The following is a 24,589-nucleotide window of genomic DNA, read 5'->3' on the forward strand; positions in this document are numbered from 1 at the left end:
AAATCCCAACCAGTTCGCTGATATTCCTTCACATGTACAAAACATTCTTTTCAACTTAGCGATGATCGATTTTCGGAGCTCTGCACTCGACAAGGTCTAGCGGGAACCGACCCTCCTTAGGCTCGTCCGTTATTGCGCGCGCTCGTATTTCAACTTTTGCCATGGAGATCGCTGGTTGGTACATGTTCGCGCATGCGCATGCAATAAATACTGGACCCTCTTTCACGCGAGCCAGAATGTCGAGCGCAAAGAGAGTCCCAGGTCTGGACTAGACAGCACCTTATGGATCACATCTATACAGCTTCAGCTCACAGGGAGATGTGCCTATGCCAGGTCCACACTATACAACACAAATATCACACAGCTAGGACAGCATCTTATATAAATATATAACTAATGCCTGTTTGTACTATACAGTGAGGCATACTCAGGTGAGCACTGTTAAACAAACATAAAATAATAATCAGATCTTGCAACGCTGGATTTCTGTGCAAAGTTTATTACTCTAGAATTTAATTAAGGATTGAAATATCTTCCACATAATACCTTTTTCACATGCAGATAAGAGAGAACATTAAACCGTTCGTAATAGAAACTATACAATTTGTTTTCATATATTTTAACTTGGTATTTACAGATTTTCTATGCAATTATTAAAGTTTCCGGCCAAGGGTCAGTGGTATAACAACATCGGAACCTGAATATGCCTTGCACTCCAAGTTGCGTGCCAAATAAGGTCATCCGTGATTCCCTGCACTCCCAGTCTGGGATGCCCATCATGCATTGCGCGTCAAAATTAGGCCAACCGTGATGCATTGCCCTCCCCGTTCATCCTGTTGCAGTTCACCCTGCCTGCTTGCGCTTACTATAGCATGTCTTGAGAGAGCAAAAAAAAAAAAAAAAAGCGCAGAGAGACGAAGCTCTCGAGTAAGCAACACAAAGACAAAGTATCAAGTAAACAATTCTCAAATAAGCGAAATGATAAACTTCTAACCCCGTTTAAAAACATTAAAAAAGCAAAATAGGTTACCATTTACCCAAAAGCTTCGTCTCTACGCGTTTGCTCCAGCCCTCTCACGAGATATCGAGCCTGGGCTATTCTATACGCTACAGTTTATGAAAAACACTCGGGGGAGTACCCAGAAAATACTGGTGCGCAGTCATATATACCAGGGTATTTCTTTAGAGTGCGTCAATAAGAAATGATCCACTGTTTGGCGGCCAAGGGTAGGGGAAAGCAGAAATCCTCCCCCCCCCCCCCCTCTGTACGCGCCTGACACAAGGCCAGTGCATATAGCTTCCAAGCTCCACAGTGAGAGTTGTTATTCTACTACTAGACCATGAAGATTCGCCTGAGCACAAGCGCCACAATGGAGACCCCCAATAACCACAAGATAATGAGAGAGGCCATGCCGGTATGGCTGGGATGAGGCCTAGCCACCACCCCTGCATTATTCGCCGAGGGGGGCTGGGGCATAGCAGGAGGCTGGGTGGCTTGGGTTTGAGTTCTTTGTCGGAGTACACTATCGTTCTGTGCATTTTGATTGGCTGTTGGACTAGCAGCTTGATTTTGATTGGCTACAGGGCTGGTCGCTTGATAGGCTTGTGATCCAGACGGCTGATTGGTTGTAGTAGCTGCTTCTTCTTGATTTGCTGCTGGTGGGAATGCAGTACTCTGATTGGCCATTCCTTGGGCCATATTTGGTGGCATTTGTCCATAAAAGTAAGGGTAGTTAAACTGGTAATACGGGTTATATGCCATATAAGGCTGCTGATTGGCTGCTTGTAGCCAGGGATTAGGGATATTTCCAGCTTCTGCAGATACCGGTGGTACTGGGAAACCTGTGGTGCCAGCAGTGGGAGTAGGTCCTGGGGCAGAGCTAGCTTCCCGTTCAGAATTTTCAGTTTTCTTGTTTTTCTCGTCTTCTTCCTAAAAGACGACAAGTGTGTGTATCTGTTTATTAGTTTAGTTTGTTGCACCACTATTGTCTCCTAACTGTGCCAGCACCTGCCAGCATTGCTGGCGAATTCTTGCTCGACTGACCACAAGACAAAGGAAATGCCAGAAAGTCCATTTCCCATTTTGACATTTCCTTTGTCCTATAGTCAGTCAAGCGAAAATTCGCCAGCAACGCTGGCAGGTGCTGGCGCATTTTGCACAGGGCTAAAGCAGCCCTATTCCATGGTTCTTGGACCATTTGATGCCAATAGACCATATAACTGCAGGAATATAATTATTTGTGATTACAGATCAGGGGCGTTGCCAGGGGGTGGCCCAGGGCCCCCCCCTTCTAGCAGTACAAAATACAGTAAATGTACGAGACATCTAAAATACAAGAGAAAATGCCTTGAAAGGGCCTTTTGGGCCCCCTCCTGTGAAAAATCCTGGCTACGCCACTGCAGATGCAGGTCGAGTAACTGACTTTCAAAGCACTGTTGTTTTGTATCAAGAGTCTTTTTGTTTTAAAATACAAAATGATGGATAAAAAAATATATGCAAGGCCAAAGTTGTAAGAAAAAAGCTACAATATAAAAATCTTATACCTTAAATGCGATTTGACCAGCAAGTTCTTCGATCTCACGCTCAACTTCTTTAGTCTCTGTTGAGTCCGCTACAAAGAGTAAAACAAACAGTGATCAATTCTAAACTGGAAAAAAAACCTATTAAGTGGAAACATCTTAGGGTCCTGACCCCGTACGCAGTTCTGCTCAAGGTTAAACCAATCAGCTATCGAGCTATGATTTGGGGTTTGCACAGCGCAGATCTGCGCCGTTTGAGCCAATCAGATGTTATAGATCTCGGTGACATCAAGGAGGTGTTGACATACAATAACCAGACTACTCTGTATGGCATAAATATCTGGTTATTACATGTCAACAGGGGTAAAGCCTTTGTTAATTCTCAAACAAAAGGTAAAACAAAACCTCTGAAAGTCTGAACGAAAACACCTTCCTTTGACTAAATACAATAAGCTAAAAAGGAGCGACATTATTTTCACAGGTCCTCTTTTATTATTATAGTTTCTCAAATTGTGTGTTTGATATGTAACAGATAATTGAAAAGTACTCTGGATATAGTGACAAGTTTATTTTTAATCAATATGTTTGAGTTAAAATACGAAACTAAGCCGAGCAGATTAACCAGGTAAATTAACCAGGCGCTAGGTAGAAGTTCACATGGGTTCCGATATCACGCTAAATACGGGATTCGCTGATACATGAGCAGTCCTGCGCAACAGGAAGTGAATAATTGTATCATTATTGGCTAATGCGAGCGCAGGGCTGCGCTCAAGTTTTGCCGTTTCGCGTTACTTTCATAACGAGCCCGGAATTTTTCAAAATAAGCGAGTACTTAACAGATAATTGAGAAGTACTCTGGATATAGTGAACACTTTCCCATTTAAAAATGTACTTTCCCATTTAAATGTGTACTTTTGCGAGAGCGTTGTTTTCACGTCCTCAAACCGCGGGTCAACCAATCAGAGACCGTCACTTCAATAGCCTTAATTCAACGCGTCTGGAAAACGCAAGTCAGCCAATGAAATGATCTTGAAATTTGAGCCTTCGTGATTCCGCGTTCTTCCACGCGACCTGACCAATCACACTGAATCATTCTTATCCCACAAAAAGGGCAATACAAATAGCCTTCTGTCAACAGATGCAGATTGCCGGTGATAACGATAATTAACGCGGACTAGGGGTCAGAAGAGATCAAATGGAGAAGATGACTTTAGAAAATAAAAGGAGTAGCCTTCAAAACTACGTATAGTACCCGAACTTTAACAAGTCATTAAACAAGCTATTTCTAAAACCAACACCAAGGACACTCGAATTGGCTTACCCTAGTAATGACCTTTTTCTTCTTTGCACAGCTCTCCCAGAATCTCTTTTCGCTATACCAAATATGTCATGTCTTTCTGTGAACAATTCACCAAGTGGGTATTTTTAGTGTTCCCAGGTCGGACTAATCATACTTGATCTCAATGAAACAAAGACTTGTGATGGCGCGAAACGAAATTGGCGCCCTTTTAGTACCGTTGGCTCGAACACGGCTGTATCCAGCCCAAATTTGTCTGCCATCCAAATCAAATATTGTTCTTTTTGCCATCGCTTTCATCCAAGAATGACCCATTCGTATTGTTCTCATTATAAAAAGATGCAGGAGAGAAATCTTCTAGCTCACGCTGCACATGATGCCGTGTAACACGAGATCTCAGGGTATGGAATGAATTGATAAACAATTTACTGTTTCAACAGATTCGGATTATACAGCAAATCAAAGTGCGTTTTCGAACGCAGAACGTGCAATCTGTAATATAGGTGAACTCGAAAAATACCACCGTGTTTCGAAGCAATCACATACGAAAAACCCCTTTAATAAAGCAAACCTCTAACTTCTGAAACATCTCACCGAAACGTGAAAGAGGAAGATAGTATACAACATCATCATTTATTACAAGGAGAACGAATAAAAGCCAATCACATTCCCAATCAGTGCGTTTGCAGACGCAACGAGTGTCTAGGATCGATTTACAAAGATACATAGGCATGGAAAGCCGGTAAAAATTTTAGTGTACTATGTATCTAAAGTGACTAGCCTTTAAACAATATATCGGCGTTTTCTTACTTTGTAAGTCAAGCAAGCAAAATGTTTTCTTCATTTCACAGAGATTGGACATAGCCATGCGTTATATTTTCTTCTCAATAGACACTCAAGAGTAGGCTTTGAAGACAAACCGGAAACTGTGCGTTTTAAAGACGCAGGCTAGTCAATAGTGTGAAAGAATCTAATTTTCGGTACGAGAAACACATTATGGCGTTTGTAATTGGTTGTTAGAAGGCGAGGTTGATAAAACTTTCTTATTCAAACATCAAAAGCAAGCTGTTATAAGTCGATTTACGTCTAGTTATGTGCTTTGGGAAAGCACCCGACTCCGGGACAGATGGAGCACCAAAGGTTGAGCTCTCTGTTGGTGGTCATATGATATGATTAACAAACTGCTATCTTGTAAGCTAGGAGATAAGGCCCGAGCTAGGGAGCTTTGCTCTTTGCACACAAGCATTCCAAGCACCAGTCGAGCAAAAGAGCGCATCAATATAATTCTAGAGAAAAATCAAAAGATTTGAACAGATAATCTGTTTAAAAGAATTTAGCCTATTATCATCCTACAGTATCCTAGATTCATGCATAGGGACAGTCGGATATTACAGCTTGGTGTTACATTTTTTCAACTTGACAAAGTTAGCACGTGGGAGCCCCAGCACATATACCCGCGGCTATTTACTCAAGTTGTGGTTGCTTCGAAACATGATGGTATTTTTCGAGTTCACCTATATTACAGATTGTACGTTTCTGCGTTCGAAAACGCACTTGCTACGTTTTGATTTGCTGTATAATTAGAATCTGTCAATATTTAATTGCAACAACAGCAAATTGTTTATCAATTCATTCCATACCCTGAGATCTTGTGTTACACGGCATCATGTGCAGCGTGAGCTAGAAGATCTTTTTATAATGAGAACAATACGAATGGGTCATTCTTGGAGGGAACCAATTGCAAAAAGAACGTGCAATCTGTAATATACGTAAGGGGTAACGATGGGTACCTTAAAATTTCGAAAATCTAGCAAAAATTTCGCAAAGTCTCGGAATCTCGGCGTTTTTACGGAAGTCTCGAAGTCTCGTTTTTCCCCACGACATTTTAGGATCTTGGAGCCTCTTTTTGTACCACGTTCTCGGAGTCTCTGTTAAACGCGATCTGTTTTATGTTGTTACTGCTAAGGGTTTCCCTCTTTTTCGAGTCTCGAGTCTTAAGCCTTTCCGCTCTAGCTATTCTTTTTCAACTAATGTTTATGACATACCTCGAGCAAGTTATCTGATGTCCGAACACAAGCTAGTAAAAGCTCGGACACGGATTCCGAAATTTGACTTAAAGTCTCGGGCTCGGATTCTAAAACGCGGTCTCGGCGCCTCGGCAAATCTCGAACTTACTCATCGCTACCCCTAAAAGGGGTCTCTAGAACGCGCCAACATCCCAGAACATCGGCTTTATTCTCAGAGCGTATTGTTCACTGTTTATTGGCAACAAAATGTCTAGTTCTCGGATAAACAACTACTTTTGGAAAATAGTAATCTGGCGGTGTTTAAAGTTTGCGAGGATATAATATTTTCACTGGCTTTCCATGCCTATATCTGTCTCTTGATCTCGTGCTTGCATGAATATCTAGACCGTTGCATTTTCGAACGCACTAATAGACATGCGATTGGTTTTATCCTAAGGGATAAATTACTTGACATTGTTATTTATACCCTGCTTATACTCAAGCTCACCAAACTATAGACAAAAATGCTCAATGAAATAAATTGTAGTCCACTACTTTGAATGTAAACCCAGGAAGGTGACATGAATGTAGGAAATATTATGAACTTATACCCAAAATTAAGCAAACCAAAAGCACATAACTAGCTTTAAAGACGTAAATCAACTATAAATCAACTAATAACAGCTTGCTTTGATGTTTGAACAAGAAAAATTATATCAAGTTCTTACAAGCAATTACAAGCGCCATGTGTTTCTTGTACCGAAAATTAGATTCTTCTACACTATTGACTAGCCTGCGTCTTTAAAACGCACACTTTCCGGTTTGTTCGGGCCTTATCTCCTAGCTTACAAGATGGCAGTTTTTTAATCATATCATATGACCACCAACAGAGAGCTCAACCTTTGGTGCTCCATCTGTCCCGGAGTCGGGTGCTTTCCTAAAGCACATAACTAGACGTAAATCAACTTATAACAGCTTGCTTTTGATGTTTGAATAAGAAAGTTGTATCAACCTCGTCTTCTAACAACCAATTACAAACGTCATAATGTGTTTCTCGTACCGAAAATTAGATTCTTTCACACTATTGACTAGCCTGCGTCTTTAAAACGCACAGTTTCCGGTTTGTTTTCAAAGCCTACTCTTGAGTGTCTATCGAGAAGTATAACGCATGGCTATGTCCGATCTCTGTGAAATGAACAAAACATTTTGCGTGCTTGACTTACAAAGTAAGAAAACGCCGATATATTGTTTAAAGGCTAGTCACTTTAGATACATAGTACACTAAAAATTTTACCGGCTTTCCATGCCTATGTAGCTTTGTAAATCGATCCTAGACACTCGTTGCGTCTGCAAACGCACTGATTGGGAATGTGATTGGCTTTTATTCGTTCTCCTTGCAATAAATGATGATGTTGTATACTATCTTCCTCTTTCACGTTTCGGTGAGATGTTTCAGTAGTTAGAGGTTTGCTTTATTAAAGGGGTTTTCCGTATGTGATTGCTTCGAAACACGATGGTATTTTTCGAGTTCACCTATATTACAGATTGCACGTTCTGCGTTCGAAAACGCACTTTGATTTGCTGTATAATCCGAATCTGTTGAAACAGTAAATTGTTTATCAATTCATTCCATACCCTGAGATCTCGTGTTACACGGCATCATGTGCAGCGTGAGCTAGAAGATTTCTCTCCTGCGTCTTTTTATAATGAGAACAATACGAATGGGTCATTCTTGGATGAAACCGACGGCAAAAAGAACAATATTTGATTTGGATGCAGACAAATTTGGGCTGGATACAGCCGTGATCGAGCCAAGCCACGGGACTAAAAGGGCGCCAATTTCGTTTCGCGCCATCACAAGTCTTTGGTTCATTGAGATCAAGTATGATTAGTCCGACCTGGGAACACTAAAAATATCCACTTGGTGAATTGTTCACAGAAAGACATGACATATTTGGTATAGCGAAAAGAGATTCTGGGAGAGCTGTGCAAAGAAGAAAAAGGTCATTACTAGGGTAAGCCAATTCGAGTGTCCTTGGTGTTGGTTTTAGAAATAGCTTGTTTAATGACTTGTTAAAGTTCGAGTACTATACGTAGTTTTGAAGATGTAAGGCTACTCCTTTTATTTTCTAAAGTCATCTTCTCCATTTGATCTCTTCTGACCCCTAGTCCGCGTTAATTATCGTTATCACCGGCAATCTGCATCTGTTGACAGAAGGCTATTTGTATTGACCTTTTTGCGGGATAAGAATGATTCCGTGTGATTGGTCAAGTCGCGTCGAAGAACGCGGAATCACGAAGGCTCAAATTTCAAGATCATTTCATTGGCTGACTGGCGTTCTCCAGACGCGTTGAATTAAGGCTATTGAAGTGACGGTCTCTGATGGTTGACCCGCGTTTTGAGGACGTGAAAACAACGCTCTCGCAAAAGTACACATTTAAATGGGAAAGTACATTTTTAAATGGGAAAGTGTTAGTGACACGTTTATTTTTAATCAATATGTTCCGATGTTACCCTAAATACGGGATTCGCTGATACATGAGCAGTCCTGCGCTAAAGGAAGTGAATAATTGTATCATTATTGGCTAATGCAAGAGCAGGACTGCGCTTTGTGTCTTGTGACCACTTGCAATGATAAGCACTCCAACTCGCGTTGCTATACGTTATAGCCAGCTTGATCATACTAATGTTATTTTTGATTTGATAAGATAACAGCCGCTTTGCTAACAGTGGAGTACAAAATATATTGAAAGATAAGCACAAAACGGTGCAGTCGTGCGCGAAACTCGTAATTAACTCACAAGTTTTCCCGTTTCGCATCACTTTCATAACTATAGACATGTTTACTTTTAAACAACATGTTTGATTGAAAATACGAAACTAAGCAGAGTAGATTAACCAAGTGGCAGGCACAAGGGCATAAGCTGCTCTGCGCTAGGTAGAAGTTCACATGGGTTCCGATATCACGCTAAATACGGGATTCGCTGATACATGAGCAGTCCTGCGCAACAGGAAGTGAATAATTGTATCATTATTGGCTAATGCGAGCGCAGGGCTGCGCTCAAGTTTTGCCGTTTCGCGTTACTTTCATAACGAGCCCGGAATTTTTCAAAATAAGCGAGTACTTAACAGATAATTGAGAAGTACTCTGGATATAGTGAACACTTTCCCATTTAAAAATGTACTTTCCCATTTAAATGTGTACTTTTGCGAGAGCGTTGTTTTCACGTCCTCAAACCGCGGGTCAACCAATCAGAGACCGTCACTTCAATAGCCTTAATTCAACGCGTCTGGAAAACGCAAGTCAGCCAATGAAATGATCTTGAAATTTGAGCCTTCGTGATTCCGCGTTCTTCCACGCGACCTGACCAATCACACTGAATCATTCTTATCCCACAAAAAGGGCAATACAAATAGCCTTCTGTCAACAGATGCAGATTGCCGGTGATAACGATAATTAACGCGGACTAGGGGTCAGAAGAGATCAAATGGAGAAGATGACTTTAGAAAATAAAAGGAGTAGCCTTCAAAACTACGTATAGTACCCGAACTTTAACAAGTCATTAAACAAGCTATTTCTAAAACCAACACCAAGGACACTCGAATTGGCTTACCCTAGTAATGACCTTTTTCTTCTTTGCACAGCTCTCCCAGAATCTCTTTTCGCTATACCAAATATGTCATGTCTTTCTGTGAACAATTCACCAAGTGGGTATTTTTAGTGTTCCCAGGTCGGACTAATCATACTTGATCTCAATGAAACAAAGACTTGTGATGGCGCGAAACGAAATTGGCGCCCTTTTAGTACCGTTGGCTCGAACACGGCTGTATCCAGCCCAAATTTGTCTGCCATCCAAATCAAATATTGTTCTTTTTGCCATCGCTTTCATCCAAGAATGACCCATTCGTATTGTTCTCATTATAAAAAGATGCAGGAGAGAAATCTTCTAGCTCACGCTGCACATGATGCCGTGTAACACGAGATCTCAGGGTATGGAATGAATTGATAAACAATTTACTGTTTCAACAGATTCGGATTATACAGCAAATCAAAGTGCGTTTTCGAACGCAGAACGTGCAATCTGTAATATAGGTGAACTCGAAAAATACCACCGTGTTTCGAAGCAATCACATACGAAAAACCCCTTTAATAAAGCAAACCTCTAACTTCTGAAACATCTCACCGAAACGTGAAAGAGGAAGATAGTATACAACATCATCATTTATTACAAGGAGAACGAATAAAAGCCAATCACATTCCCAATCAGTGCGTTTGCAGACGCAACGAGTGTCTAGGATCGATTTACAAAGATACATAGGCATGGAAAGCCGGTAAAAATTTTAGTGTACTATGTATCTAAAGTGACTAGCCTTTAAACAATATATCGGCGTTTTCTTACTTTGTAAGTCAAGCAAGCAAAATGTTTTCTTCATTTCACAGAGATTGGACATAGCCATGCGTTATATTTTCTTCTCAATAGACACTCAAGAGTAGGCTTTGAAGACAAACCGGAAACTGTGCGTTTTAAAGACGCAGGCTAGTCAATAGTGTGAAAGAATCTAATTTTCGGTACGAGAAACACATTATGGCGTTTGTAATTGGTTGTTAGAAGGCGAGGTTGGTAAAACTTTCTTATTCAAACATCAAAAGCAAGCTGTTATAAGTCGATTTACGTCTAGTTATGTGCTTTGGGAAAGCACCCGACTCCGGGACAGATGGAGCACCAAAGGTTGAGCTCTCTGTTGGTGGTCATATGATATGATTAACAAACTGCTATCTTGTAAGCTAGGAGATAAGGCCCGAGCTAGGGAGCTTTGCTCTTTGCACACAAGCATTCCAAGCACCAGTCGAGCAAAAGAGCGCATCAATATAATTCTAGAGAAAAATCAAAAGATTTGAACAGATAATCTGTTTAAAAGAATTTAGCCTATTATCATCCTACAGTATCCTAGATTCATGCATAGGGACAGTCGGATATTACAGCTTGGTGTTACATTTTTTCAACTTGACAAAGTTAGCACGTGGGAGCCCCAGCACATATACCCGCGGCTATTTACTCAAGTTGTGGTTGCTTCGAAACATGATGGTATTTTTCGAGTTCACCTATATTACAGATTGTACGTTTCTGCGTTCGAAAACGCACTTGCTACGTTTTGATTTGCTGTATAATTAGAATCTGTCAATATTTAATTGCAACAACAGCAAATTGTTTATCAATTCATTCCATACCCTGAGATCTTGTGTTACACGGCATCATGTGCAGCGTGAGCTAGAAGATCTTTTTATAATGAGAACAATACGAATGGGTCATTCTTGGAGGGAACCAATTGCAAAAAGAACGTGCAATCTGTAATATACGTAAGGGGTAACGATGGGTACCTTAAAATTTCGAAAATCTAGCAAAAATTTCGCAAAGTCTCGGAATCTCGGCGTTTTTACGGAAGTCTCGAAGTCTCGTTTTTCCCCACGACATTTTAGGATCTTGGAGCCTCTTTTTGTACCACGTTCTCGGAGTCTCTGTTAAACGCGATCTGTTTTATGTTGTTACTGCTAAGGGTTTCCCTCTTTTTCGAGTCTCGAGTCTTAAGCCTTTCCGCTCTAGCTATTCTTTTTCAACTAATGTTTATGACATACCTCGAGCAAGTTATCTGATGTCCGAACACAAGCTAGTAAAAGCTCGGACACGGATTCCGAAATTTGACTTAAAGTCTCGGGCTCGGATTCTAAAACGCGGTCTCGGCGCCTCGGCAAATCTCGAACTTACTCATCGCTACCCCTAAAAGGGGTCTCTAGAACGCGCCAACATCCCAGAACATCGGCTTTATTCTCAGAGCGTATTGTTCACTGTTTATTGGCAACAAAATGTCTAGTTCTCGGATAAACAACTACTTTTGGAAAATAGTAATCTGGCGGTGTTTAAAGTTTGCGAGGATATAATATTTTCACTGGCTTTCCATGCCTATATCTGTCTCTTGATCTCGTGCTTGCATGAATATCTAGACCGTTGCATTTTCGAACGCACTAATAGACATGCGATTGGTTTTATCCTAAGGGATAAATTACTTGACATTGTTATTTATACCCTGCTTATACTCAAGCTCACCAAACTATAGACAAAAATGCTCAATGAAATAAATTGTAGTCCACTACTTTGAATGTAAACCCAGGAAGGTGACATGAATGTAGGAAATATTATGAACTTATACCCAAAATTAAGCAAACCAAAAGCACATAACTAGCTTTAAAGACGTAAATCAACTATAAATCAACTAATAACAGCTTGCTTTGATGTTTGAACAAGAAAAATTATATCAAGTTCTTACAAGCAATTACAAGCGCCATGTGTTTCTTGTACCGAAAATTAGATTCTTCTACACTATTGACTAGCCTGCGTCTTTAAAACGCACACTTTCCGGTTTGTTCGGGCCTTATCTCCTAGCTTACAAGATGGCAGTTTTTTAATCATATCATATGACCACCAACAGAGAGCTCAACCTTTGGTGCTCCATCTGTCCCGGAGTCGGGTGCTTTCCTAAAGCACATAACTAGACGTAAATCAACTTATAACAGCTTGCTTTTGATGTTTGAATAAGAAAGTTGTATCAACCTCGTCTTCTAACAACCAATTACAAACGTCATAATGTGTTTCTCGTACCGAAAATTAGATTCTTTCACACTATTGACTAGCCTGCGTCTTTAAAACGCACAGTTTCCGGTTTGTTTTCAAAGCCTACTCTTGAGTGTCTATCGAGAAGTATAACGCATGGCTATGTCCGATCTCTGTGAAATGAACAAAACATTTTGCGTGCTTGACTTACAAAGTAAGAAAACGCCGATATATTGTTTAAAGGCTAGTCACTTTAGATACATAGTACACTAAAAATTTTACCGGCTTTCCATGCCTATGTAGCTTTGTAAATCGATCCTAGACACTCGTTGCGTCTGCAAACGCACTGATTGGGAATGTGATTGGCTTTTATTCGTTCTCCTTGCAATAAATGATGATGTTGTATACTATCTTCCTCTTTCACGTTTCGGTGAGATGTTTCAGTAGTTAGAGGTTTGCTTTATTAAAGGGGTTTTCCGTATGTGATTGCTTCGAAACACGATGGTATTTTTCGAGTTCACCTATATTACAGATTGCACGTTCTGCGTTCGAAAACGCACTTTGATTTGCTGTATAATCCGAATCTGTTGAAACAGTAAATTGTTTATCAATTCATTCCATACCCTGAGATCTCGTGTTACACGGCATCATGTGCAGCGTGAGCTAGAAGATTTCTCTCCTGCGTCTTTTTATAATGAGAACAATACGAATGGGTCATTCTTGGATGAAACCGACGGCAAAAAGAACAATATTTGATTTGGATGCAGACAAATTTGGGCTGGATACAGCCGTGATCGAGCCAAGCCACGGGACTAAAAGGGCGCCAATTTCGTTTCGCGCCATCACAAGTCTTTGGTTCATTGAGATCAAGTATGATTAGTCCGACCTGGGAACACTAAAAATATCCACTTGGTGAATTGTTCACAGAAAGACATGACATATTTGGTATAGCGAAAAGAGATTCTGGGAGAGCTGTGCAAAGAAGAAAAAGGTCATTACTAGGGTAAGCCAATTCGAGTGTCCTTGGTGTTGGTTTTAGAAATAGCTTGTTTAATGACTTGTTAAAGTTCGAGTACTATACGTAGTTTTGAAGATGTAAGGCTACTCCTTTTATTTTCTAAAGTCATCTTCTCCATTTGATCTCTTCTGACCCCTAGTCCGCGTTAATTATCGTTATCACCGGCAATCTGCATCTGTTGACAGAAGGCTATTTGTATTGACCTTTTTGCGGGATAAGAATGATTCCGTGTGATTGGTCAAGTCGCGTCGAAGAACGCGGAATCACGAAGGCTCAAATTTCAAGATCATTTCATTGGCTGACTGGCGTTCTCCAGACGCGTTGAATTAAGGCTATTGAAGTGACGGTCTCTGATGGTTGACCCGCGTTTTGAGGACGTGAAAACAACGCTCTCGCAAAAGTACACATTTAAATGGGAAAGTACATTTTTAAATGGGAAAGTGTTAGTGACACGTTTATTTTTAATCAATATGTTCCGATGTTACCCTAAATACGGGATTCGCTGATACATGAGCAGTCCTGCGCTAAAGGAAGTGAATAATTGTATCATTATTGGCTAATGCAAGAGCAGGACTGCGCTTTGTGTCTTGTGACCACTTGCAATGATAAGCACTCCAACTCGCGTTGCTATACGTTATAGCCAGCTTGATCATACTAATGTTATTTTTGATTTGATAAGATAACAGCCGCTTTGCTAACAGTGGAGTACAAAATATATTGAAAGATAAGCACAAAACGGTGCAGTCGTGCGCGAAACTCGTAATTAACTCACAAGTTTTCCCGTTTCGCATCACTTTCATAACTATAGACATGTTTACTTTTAAACAACATGTTTGATTGAAAATACGAAACTAAGCAGAGTAGATTAACCAAGTGGCAGGCACAAGGGCATAAGCTGCTCTGCGCTAGGTAGAAGTTCACATGGGTTCCGATATCACGCTAAATACGGGATTCGCTGATACATGAGCAGTCCTGCGCAACAGGAAGTGAATAATTGTATCATTATTGGCTAATGCGAGCGCAGGGCTGCGCTCAAGTTTTGCCGTTTCGCGTTACTTTCATAACGAGCCCGAAATTTCTCAAAATAAGCGAGTCCTTAACAGATAATTGAAAAGTACTCTGGATGTAGTGAGAAGTTTATTTTTAATCAATATGTTTGAGTTAAAATACGAAACTAAGCCGAGTAGATTAACCAGGTTAATTAACCAGGCGCTAGGTAGCAGTTCACGTGGGTTCCGATATCACGCTAAATACGGGATTCGCTGATACATGAGCAGTCCTGCGCTAAAGGAAGTGAATAATTGTATCATTATTGGCTAATGCAAGCGCAGGACTGCGCTTTGTGTCTTGTGACCACTTGCAATGATAAGCACTCCAACTCGCGTTGCCTCGCGTTATAGCCGGCTTGATCATTCCGAGTTTACTATTAAGCGACCAAAGATGGATATTTGTATGGTTGCATACGCATTTACAACGAAAGCAAAGTAACAAGTCTGCCGTGGCCGATTAAGGCTTGCCAAGCTTCCAGTTGAAATTGGAAAATAACGCAAGGACTCTTCTGGGATACAAGGTATTCAAAGAAATATCATAAACTCCGAAAATAAGGAAGGCATTATATTGGAGTTAATCGATTAAATCTAAGGAGGAGATACACGAAGGAAGTTCCAGTATTTGAGAACACTGTTCTTAACGCGCCAAAACAATCCCGCCAAATTAGCACCCTTCAAGTAAGCTAAAAATAATACACATATCAAACACAAAAAGTATCAATTTGAGAAACTATAATAATAAAAGAGGACCTGTGAAAATAATGTCGCTCCTTTTTAGCTTATTGTATTTAGTCAAAGGAAGGTGTTTTCGTTCAGACTTTCAGAGGTTTTGTTTTACCTTTTGTTTGAGAATTAACAAAGGCTTTACCCCTGTTGACATGTAATAACCAGATATTTATGCCATACAGAGTAGTCTGGTTACTGTATGTCAACACCTCCTTGATGTCACCGAGATCTATAACGTCTGATTGGCTCAAACCGCGCAGATCTGCGCCGTGCAAACCCCAAATCATAGCTCGATAGCTGATTGGTTTAACCTTGAGCAGAACTGCGTACGGGGTCAGGACCCTAAGATGTTTCCACTTAATAGGTTTTTTTTCCAGTTTAGAATTGATCACTGTTAACATAGTAAAAAAAATGAAATAGTAAAAAAAGAGTCAACCAGAAAAAATCGTCCTTGCTTTAACAACAAAAACAAATACCAAACACCAGGAACACCAACATAAAGGCACAGGAACAATAACAAGGAAAAGAACAAGCAACAACTACTGATACTCACAGCTTCCTTCTGGCAGGGAGTTGCTGTTACATGATCCACATGTAGAGCACTTCCACTCCATGGACCTAGTGGAGAATGGGAAGTATGACAATGAGCTAGGCATGCCTGCACAATGTTAATAAAGGGGCATTTTGGACTTTCTACTTCATAGACCAATAGGGGAGGTTGACAATTAGCTATTATCATGCCTACACAACGTATACAAAGGGGGAAATTGCACTTTCACTCCATAGACATACGGAAGGTTGAAAATGGGCTATTTACATGCCTACACAACATTGACAAAGGGGAAAATTGCACTTTGACTTCATAGACCTAGGGGAGGATGGCAATAAGCTTAGCATGGCCACACAACAATGACAAAGGGGCACATTGCACTTTCATTCCATAGACCTAGGGTAGGACGGCAATAAGCTTCACATGGCCACACAACGTTGATAAAGGGGCACATTGCACTTTCATCATTGACCTACTGTAGGGGAGGATGACAAATAGCTTAACATGGCTAGACAACGTTGTTAAAGGGGCACATTGCACTTTTATTCCATAGACCTAAAGGGGGAGAGGGGGTATTGACATATTTTCTTTTGTATCACTTACTTTCTGGCTAGCACAGCTCTTTCCTTGGGTGTGTAGTCAAGAGCACCTATGGCCCCAGCCCCCTTGGTGGGCATGAAGCCTATAATAGCCATCAGCACAGTACGGACTAAAATGGAATAAGAATAGTTCTGCTTTTGATATTTTCACAAAATTTAATTCCCTTAATAGATAATTTTGCCCCAAAAATGTTAAACTAGTCTCACAAAATTTGGCAGCCCTGGTGAATACTGAGAATGTATGAACATTTTCACAAAAAATAGGCTTGTGATGAGGTCCAAAATCTTGTGACTCCCGCATTATGCAGGTGAGTTGACAGCTACTGTATGGGAAGGGGAGTTCCGCACATCCCCTCCTATCTACATACCAGGGCCGTAGCCAGAATAAGGCAAGTGAGGCCTTCACCATGGTAAAATTTTGATGTTTAGTGTTTCACAATTAAAAGGAAGGGGTTAAAACACCTGCTCATGTTGGATTTATCATCCAGTGGCTAGCTTTGCCTCGGTATAATTTTGATTCTGGCTACAGGCCAGCATTTATATGCTTGGTACCTAGCCCATGCTATTCAACTTACTGCTCCAAGATGGCTGCCACGTCTCTGGATGATGGGCAGACATGCTCAGACAAATTTTCTTCCCAATCTCGAAACGCCCATTTGGCTGATTAAACAACATAAAAATGAGTAAAAAAGGAATTCCAATAGTTCAATTGCAATAAAATATCAACACATTGCATTACAAGTATAAATCTTTTTTATGTCAAAATTTTAAACCAATAATAGTAAGCCAAGATTAGAGTCACAAAAATAGCATTTCAGATTGTCTAACCCTCCCAGTTTCATTGGAATTATTGATTGGATTTGAAATTTAGCAACTGTATTTTCCAACAGAACACTAGAGAAACATTATTTTCTCATATTTTTCTTTAAGTGACTTACAGCACTAAGCAATAATGCAGGAATTTCACTTATGAATGTATTTTTTGTGTGTTGTGTGTTTCAAGAGGAGAGGGGAAGGAGTTGGTACTTTTGTAGGGGGGGGGGGAGAGTTTTTACTGAACATAGAATCACATATATGTATTTTAAATTGTTTGCTTTACTGCATTTTGAAAAATAGCATTAAAAAATTAACCAGTTCATAAGATCTTTTTAGCCTGAAGGTCGCTCTTCCTTTTGCAATTTGTATATCCATCAAACAAACCTGATGCTGGAGACTTTTGTATTATGATACTGACTAGACAGTAAATTCTTTCCACGGCATAAGGTATCCTAGATACTGTACTGGTGTAATAGAGCCATACCGTTAAAAGCATAATACTTGGTGGCTTCATGGGGTACTCTGGCGGGAGAATTATGCGCCCATGGTAACGGCCCCCTGCAAACTCTGTATCTGGTGGCCCACGTACAGTGAAGTGCCACTCAAACAAGTTGTCCTGGCAACATAAACAAAATGTCATGTAAGATGAAATATGGCTGATTGAGAAAATGTTGTCCTACTGCATTTTAGTTGTGCATTGTACAAAAGATATTTGTTTGCACGGTTTTAAGGAGTGTAAAAAAGATGTGTGCTAGTAACAAAAGATTATCAAAGACAACACCTTAGATATAAACAAGGACAGATGTTAAAGAACAGTTGTTGTACTCAATGTACAACATTTTGATGATGTTTCCTTGTTAAACAACCAAGGAAAGATTGTAATTATATCTAAATTGAATAAATAAAACAGTTACTATATTTTGCCGTTTATTGGTAACACTAAAAACATTTCTGATCTATGAAGCAACATGCTAAACATTCGTAACATTGTGGCATAAATATCACATTGAAATAATTGTTTCCTTACTTGCCACCAGCGCACATTCAAATCATAACAATTAATTCCATTTCTGAATAGTTAACAGGAAAACAGGTACCTAGTAAAAATAGCTTAGACTGGCAGATACAACAGCAAGGAATTATTGGAGAAAAACTTTCAAAAAAGCCAAAACGAAACTAGAACATTACTAGCTCTCAAATAGGGAGTACCTTTTGTGTTAAAGGGTAACCTTTTATGTTTCTGGCCCCTAATATTTCTGGAACCAGCAAATAGATGATAACCACAACGTCAAGCATAATTTTGCATACTTACCTCCAGCGGCTGAGCATGGTATAGTTCAGTGGCATTTCGGAGCTCCTTCGCCTCTCGCATCAACCTCTTCACCGCTTCAAAACAAACGACATTAACTTTCAAAAACGCCTACGAAATAACTCTAAAAGCCATACAATAAGAAATTGATAGCCTCACCGGGACTCCGAAGATTATACTGCTTCTCCATGTTTCTCTTTCAAAGAGAAACTCGTGGACTAGGAGTATTTTTTCGAGGAATGTTTCAATCGCCCATCTTTGATACGTGGCTGCACTAAAAACATACAACACTATAGCTCTAGTACCCAGCGCCTTGCGGTACACAGGACACCCATCCTTTTTTTGTTGTGGGTTGTGGGTTTCCAGTGTTCTAGATGAATGTCAGCGGTAGTTTGTTAGAAACCAAAATGGCGGCCGCCGGCGGAGAAAAAGCTTTTTCTTCTTTTATGACTGAGGTTAGTTGTTATGTGAATAAGCTTAGCTTGATCTCTATAGAAGATATTGTTTAGTTTGGTTACTTGTATCTGTTTAAATTTCAGCTGTTTCATATTGTGCGAATCTCAATTTTACCCAAACAAGCATATGGGGCAATTTTCAAAAGAAAACATTTTTTTATAGGTGAAACAGATAGAACAGAGGGATTCTGTTTTAACAAGTGGCCAACAGATTGAAAGACTCACAAAACCGGGATCGAAATACCTCAACCTCAATCCGTATGAGGTGAGCTTACGCTACATTCTTAGCAACATGTACTGTACATTTTATTCTGTTATAATAATTTTAGTGGCAGATCCAGGGATATTAAACAGTCTTGCAGTTGATAACATATGAAAAAAGTCTTTACAAACGAATGACACATTTTGCTTAGAAAGGGTTGGTTTATTGAGCCCATAGAACCCTCCCTAGATTGGCTACTGTCAGCTTTTATTACCTGTTTTTCAGGTTTTACAGCTCTTTCCTGTTTTTTTTTTTTCAGGTTTTACAGCTCTTTCCCGAGACACCAGAAGATGAGGTGAAAAAGCAGTACAGAAAGCTGTCATTCTTAGTCCACCCTGATAAAAACAGAGAGGATGCAGAAAGGGCCCAAAAGGCTTTTGAAGGTATATAATGATTTCAAAAGACACTACTACTTAATAAAGCCCACAAAAAATATGCTTTCTAAGATAAGGTAAAATATTGAACCCCTCCCCCTCCCCCAAGATGTGCCCAGAAGCATTTCAGAACCTAAATAAAAATTTTCAACCCACAAATACCTACCAAAAATCCTGTTGACCTGTTAATTTTGAGACTTAGTCCTTGGTATGTTGATGTTTTTTTTATTTGTATCCAGCTGTAAATGAAGCATACAAAACAATTCAAGATGAAGACAAAATGAAAAGAATAAAAGAGATATTAGATGAAGCAAATGCTATGGTCAGGGAAAAGGTACATGGATACCAATGTCTTTAAATGTCCTCATGCAGTGGGACCCCATTTTAGCCAAATTTGTTGTTGTGCTACCTCCCAGAATCCAAAATGCCTTTCTTCATTTGGGAATAGCATGTCAATCAAACCAAACAATTAAAACCAGAAAACTGCCCCAAAAGCTTGTGTCTGACTACCTGCTATTTCCAAACGAGACAAGAATTTTGGATTTGCTGAGGTCACACAATAACGAATTCAGCTGTAATAAAAACTCAGCTCGGAACATCTAACTGACCCCATACATTGGAACTCCAGTGAGCCAACTGTGCTGTTCTCATTAGTAGAATGCAGTCTGCCCTGAAGAAGTCTGCTTTGAAAAAGTCTTATTAAAGACAAAAATTTGGCAGTGTCGAACACCAGTAGTTGGTGTATTGTTTATTCTTCTGGTTCATGAACACGACAATTTGGGCTTTTTGTATTTGTTCTCATTATTAGAGAGCCCTTACATATTAGGCAGGCTTGAATTGACTGGAAATGTAAGGAGCTTTTTTTCTTTGGGTGATCAATGTGCTTTGTTAGGAGTGGTCATTTCTTATTACCCTCCTCCTTTCTTTTAACTCTGTGTTGTACAAACCTCTTAGTACAAAAGCGTTAAGAAAAAGACTGAAAGTGCTGCATCACAGCATAGTCTTTTTCTTTTGTGCAGGTGTACATGGGTTTTGTTTGGTGTTCCTCATACATGCCCATGTTGTGTATAATACTGCTATCTTATGCAGATCAAAGAAAAAAAGAAACAAGCTAAAAAAGACGGTAAAGAGGAAATAGAGGAGGATGATCCCGTAAAGGTGAAATAGCAGATTTTATTGCAAATTATACTTGTACAATAGCACAGTTAAATCATTTAACCATTCTTTTTTGTAACTAACAGATCATTTTGAATTTTGGGATTTTTAGTGATACTGCCTAGATTAGCTTCCCTGAGCAGAGGCCGGAGCTGATCTAAGTTTACCAAAAAGTTTGGTAACATTTTCTTCGAGTCCAACTGTGCGATATTTACATTGAAGAAACTCGCCTGCTCAGATGTCTTGAAATTTATCCCACAAAAAAGACAAAACTTGTCTTTGCTGCGTTTTCTGTTTAATCTTTTAGTGACGTTTTAGATGATTGAAATTGAACAAGTGTGTTCTTTTTTTCGAAGAGGAGAACGCTCACACATGCGCAACGAAAACAGTTTCGACCCATGACAGAGGTCTCTTTTCCTTGCGAATGCCAGCCCAGTGAAATACAAAGAAAAGAGGCCTCTGCTAGCAGGGAAAGATTAGCTTGTCCTATTTGTGGTCAGATGATCCCTGTACAATATCTTCCTCTATATATAATAAACTTGAACTCAAACTATTGGTTCATAATAAAAAGTAAAAAGTTGTGTGAACTAAATTAGAAATGTGGCTCACAAAATTAAATCATAACTACATAGCATGCACTATGTGTAGATCCAACTTGTTTGAAAGGCAAGGGGATAGACCAATCTTCATTTGCTTATTTTATATGAATTTGAGATGATTGTAAAGTGTTTGTTGCTGTTGATGTTGTTTAGTTCAAGAAATTTCATCATGCAATCACAGTCAAGCTTTTTGCTGATTATGAGATCAAAAGACAAGCTCAGGAGAAGAAGGATGCTGATTTAAGGTACAGTGTGTAAAAACTTGCATCAGAGGAACACTTACCTGGAGCAAGGGCTCAAATCAATTGCTCCACCTTGTATGTATTGTAGATAAGCACTCTCACAAGGAACAATAGCCCAATTTCTAGTTCCACTATGACTGCTGGACTTACAGACTAAGAATGCATAAATACAGTGTAAGCCTCGACTTGAGGCAAATTTCATGGGCATACCAGCGAGAATCCTCTGGAACTTGGAATAAAACAAAGCAAAAACCTGTGAATACTTCATGATTCCACTGGTATTTGCAATCGATTCAATTGAAACCGAGGCTTGCACTGTATTTATGCGTCCTCTGTGCCTATGGCCAGCAGGCACAACGGAACTCGAAACTGGACTATTGTTCAGTTTTGTAAATAACACAGTACTGTAGAAGTAAAGGGAGGTATTTGACCCAGCAATAACAAGTTATACAGTTAAAACCCGCGTGTAAGAACCTAGTGATTTAAGAGCATATAGGCAGAGATTTTGGATTTTAATACCCCATAATACTAGAACCTACTAAGCCTAATAATTCTAAAGGTTCTTATATGATGGGTAACTCTAATAAAATGAAACAAATTATGGGCCTTTAAAATATAAATTTGCTAAACATTTATTCTGTTTCGTCAAGATAAGATTACAATACAACATATATGCAGTAGGATATCCCTATAGCAAAATGGCTATATAATCAGTCACACTTCGGTATTATAAATCCACTATTGATTAAGCAACTTGGAAAACAATTAAGACCCTAATAAGAAGCTATTTTGCCTTAATTCTTAAAACCACAAAAAATAAGAACCTGTTTTGTCAAACTAGAAAAAAAACTAGATTCTTACACGCAGGTTTTTACTGTATTTGAGCTGTTGCAAAAAGTCTGTATAAGGCTCTACTACAATGATACTACTAGTTCAGAAGGAACCACTGCTTACCCAGTGTGTTGACGGGGGCTTGATACTGTATGTCGACCATGACTTTGACTTGTTGAATACATGTGAGCTTGCTAAAGCTTCTATTCCTTATTCCCAACATGTGCTTTCCTTTAAATGATACTGTAACCAAAGACTTAGTTGTTAAATTGTTGGGCTTATTGTACTTGGTGTAAGTAAAGATAGGAGGGTTGATTTCCAGATATCAATGTAAGTCTAATATAATGTATGTAGATAAGCTGGTAGATAACTATTGAGTTCCTGTACGCCTTGGTCTAATAAAAACATTTCAGTAATTTGGTCATATGTCCAGTGTTTTACCTTTATCTTGCAATAGATACCAGAAGTTCAACTTGTTTATCATTTTTTTTACAGAAAAAGGCAAAGAGAGGAAGAAATAAAACAGGAGGAGGAAGTAAAGAGGAAAAAGGAATGGGAGAAACAATGGGAGGTAAGTTAGCAACGAAACTCTTTGGGGAGGGGGGAACAGTATGAGAAAATTGAAAACCACTGTGAAAATGTAGAGATGTTGTAAAAATTGGGTGGGTACCTAGATAAAACACAAAAAGACAAACGTGATTATGTATGTAAGATACCAAGAAAAAAAATGTACTTTTTGAAATCTAAACTTGAAATTAAGCTGATGCATAATAAAAGAAGTTGGTCATAGACAAAAAGAAGGAAATTTAATGGAACAAGCACCAAAATATGAACATAAGTACTTCTCGATAATCCAATGGGCACAACCAAAAATACCCTTTCCCTCCTAATCACATATGCAGACCCTGAGATTTTTAATGTTAAAAGACCCTTATTCATGGAGGTTTTGCTTCATTCCCCATCGGGTTGATAGCTTTCTTTTGTATGTATTTAGGACAGCAGAAATGAACGTGTAGACAGTTGGAGAAATTTCCAGTCAACCTCAAAGTCAAGCACTAAAACAAAGAAAAAAGAAAAGAAAGGAAGAACCTCCTTCAAGCCCCCTGCCTTAAAGCCAGAGAGACGCTGAGTTTTATGTAGATAATTGTGAAGAAACAGAACTCTTACCATTCTTGTTCAAGTTAGAAACCCAGGGTTTTCTGCCTTCCCCTATCACTGGGGAAGTTGGTAAAATAGAGGTCTCGTCACAATCTTGCCACAACTTCTAATAAAAGTTGTTCCAGAAAGGCTCTTTATTTTTCTCGTCAAATTATAAGGCAAAAACATGTCACCCTGTTTTTCTGAGGGAGGTTCAGGTTACCTGTACTTTTTATACTCCCACTGATCTTGAGATTTTCTCGTTATTAGAGTATCGCTGATGACTGCATACTCTACAATATCATCGATAAGTTAAACCTTTTCTATTATGATATAGTATTATGATAGTTGCTTTGGAATCTGAAGGGGAGGTTGTATTTATCTTAAAACAATAGCATTTTTGCTAGGAAATCTAGCATTTTTGTTGACGTGAGGGACCGTTTTATCCGATGTAAAGCTGTCAGTGTTCGACGCAATAAGGTAATTCTTCGAGAGGAGACTGTTTCTGCTCATTTTTAGTTTTACACAAATCAGCTATTTTTTTTGTAAATATCGAAGCATGTATGTTCGTGAAATTATATCCAGTCAAATGTATTGTAACTATGTAAACTATGGAGACGATGATGATTAATTTTCTAAGAGAAAAATAAAACAATTCACAACAAATAAGGGAAAGCTTTATTACACCGGGAAGTACAGTACCTGGAATCGCTAAGTGTGTCTTATATATAAAGTCCCCCCCCCAATAAAAACAGCATATTATGGACATACCATGACGATAACAAATTTCATATTCAGCTAAAAAAAGACAGAAAACACTTATAGACAGAACACTCTAATGCATAATAATAAAAAAGAAAGTCAGCAAAGTCAAAGGTCAGATAATTGGAACATACAGTAAATACTTCTCTAGAACCCAACAAGTGCAAACAACCCCCCCCCCCTCTTTTCCCTGCTCAACACACATCACACGCACACATGACATGATGAACGCCCTGATGGACTGATGACATGAACACCCTGATGGACAGATGA

General features: G+C 39.3%; 2 protein-coding genes and 3 long non-coding RNA genes across 5 annotated transcripts; 2 read left to right on the forward strand and 3 right to left on the reverse strand.

Annotated features, from left to right (window-relative positions):
* Positions 1-479: 479 nt before the first annotated feature.
* On the reverse strand, positions 480-18,799 carry LOC5510451 (ubiquitin-conjugating enzyme E2 J1). Its single transcript, XM_048721608.1, has 8 exons — positions 18,659-18,799; positions 18,503-18,576; positions 17,675-17,806; positions 16,950-17,034; positions 16,379-16,484; positions 15,779-15,843; positions 2,545-2,612; positions 480-1,930 (listed from the first exon to the last, which is right to left on the reverse strand). Exons 1-8 carry the CDS (start codon positions 18,687-18,689, stop codon positions 1,334-1,336), a joined length of 1,158 nt encoding a protein of 385 aa, XP_048577565.1. The 5' UTR covers positions 18,690-18,799; the 3' UTR covers positions 480-1,333.
* Positions 3,104-9,313, forward strand: LOC125559811. Its single transcript, XR_007306483.1, has 2 exons — positions 3,104-3,165; positions 8,763-9,313. It is a non-coding gene; the product is annotated as an uncharacterized LOC125559811 (long non-coding RNA).
* LOC125559810 lies at positions 3,864-7,510 on the reverse strand. The gene is made up of 2 exons (XR_007306482.1): positions 7,459-7,510; positions 3,864-3,917 (listed from the first exon to the last, which is right to left on the reverse strand). It is a non-coding gene; the product is annotated as an uncharacterized LOC125559810 (long non-coding RNA).
* LOC125559809 lies at positions 9,461-13,107 on the reverse strand. The gene is made up of 2 exons (XR_007306481.1): positions 13,056-13,107; positions 9,461-9,514 (listed from the first exon to the last, which is right to left on the reverse strand). It is a non-coding gene; the product is annotated as an uncharacterized LOC125559809 (long non-coding RNA).
* A 6-nt stretch (positions 18,800-18,805) lies between the features above and the next one.
* On the forward strand, positions 18,806-24,220 carry LOC5510437 (dnaJ homolog subfamily C member 8). Its single transcript, XM_001630859.3, has 8 exons — positions 18,806-18,954; positions 19,118-19,219; positions 19,476-19,599; positions 19,830-19,924; positions 20,680-20,748; positions 21,498-21,589; positions 22,913-22,988; positions 23,412-24,220. The coding sequence occupies exons 1-8, from the start codon at positions 18,874-18,876 to the stop codon at positions 23,544-23,546; spliced, it is 774 nt and encodes a 257-aa protein (XP_001630909.2). The 5' UTR covers positions 18,806-18,873; the 3' UTR covers positions 23,547-24,220.
* Positions 24,221-24,589: the final 369 nt, after the last annotated feature.

The sequence above is a fragment of the Nematostella vectensis genome, chromosome 14, assembly GCF_932526225.1.
Source record: "Nematostella vectensis chromosome 14, jaNemVect1.1, whole genome shotgun sequence".
NCBI classification, from domain to species: domain Eukaryota; kingdom Metazoa; phylum Cnidaria; class Anthozoa; order Actiniaria; family Edwardsiidae; genus Nematostella; species Nematostella vectensis.

What these genes read in the sequence shown, in the direction of transcription:
- LOC5510451 (XM_048721608.1), bottom strand. Translation starts at nt 18,689, where the DNA reads ATGGAGAAGCAGTATAATCTTCGGAGTCCCG. An exon ending in GTGGCAGCCATCTTGGAGCA is followed by an intron (nt 16,485 to 16,949) that starts GTAAGTTGAATA and finishes ATTCCATTTTAG; the next exon opens with TCCGTACTGTGCTGATGGCT. An exon ending in AGAGCTGTGCTAGCCAGAAA is followed by an intron (nt 15,844 to 16,378) that starts GTAAGTGATACA and finishes ATTCTCCACTAG; the next exon opens with GTCCATGGAGTGGAAGTGCT.
- LOC5510437 (XM_001630859.3), top strand. Translation starts at nt 18,874, where the DNA reads ATGAATGTCAGCGGTAGTTTGTTAGAAACCAAAATGGCGGCCGCCGGC. An exon ending in GGCCCAAAAGGCTTTTGAAG is followed by an intron (nt 19,600 to 19,829) that starts GTATATAATGAT and finishes ATTTGTATCCAG; the next exon opens with CTGTAAATGAAGCATACAAA. An exon ending in ATGCTATGGTCAGGGAAAAG is followed by an intron (nt 19,925 to 20,679) that starts GTACATGGATAC and finishes TATCTTATGCAG; the next exon opens with ATCAAAGAAAAAAAGAAACA.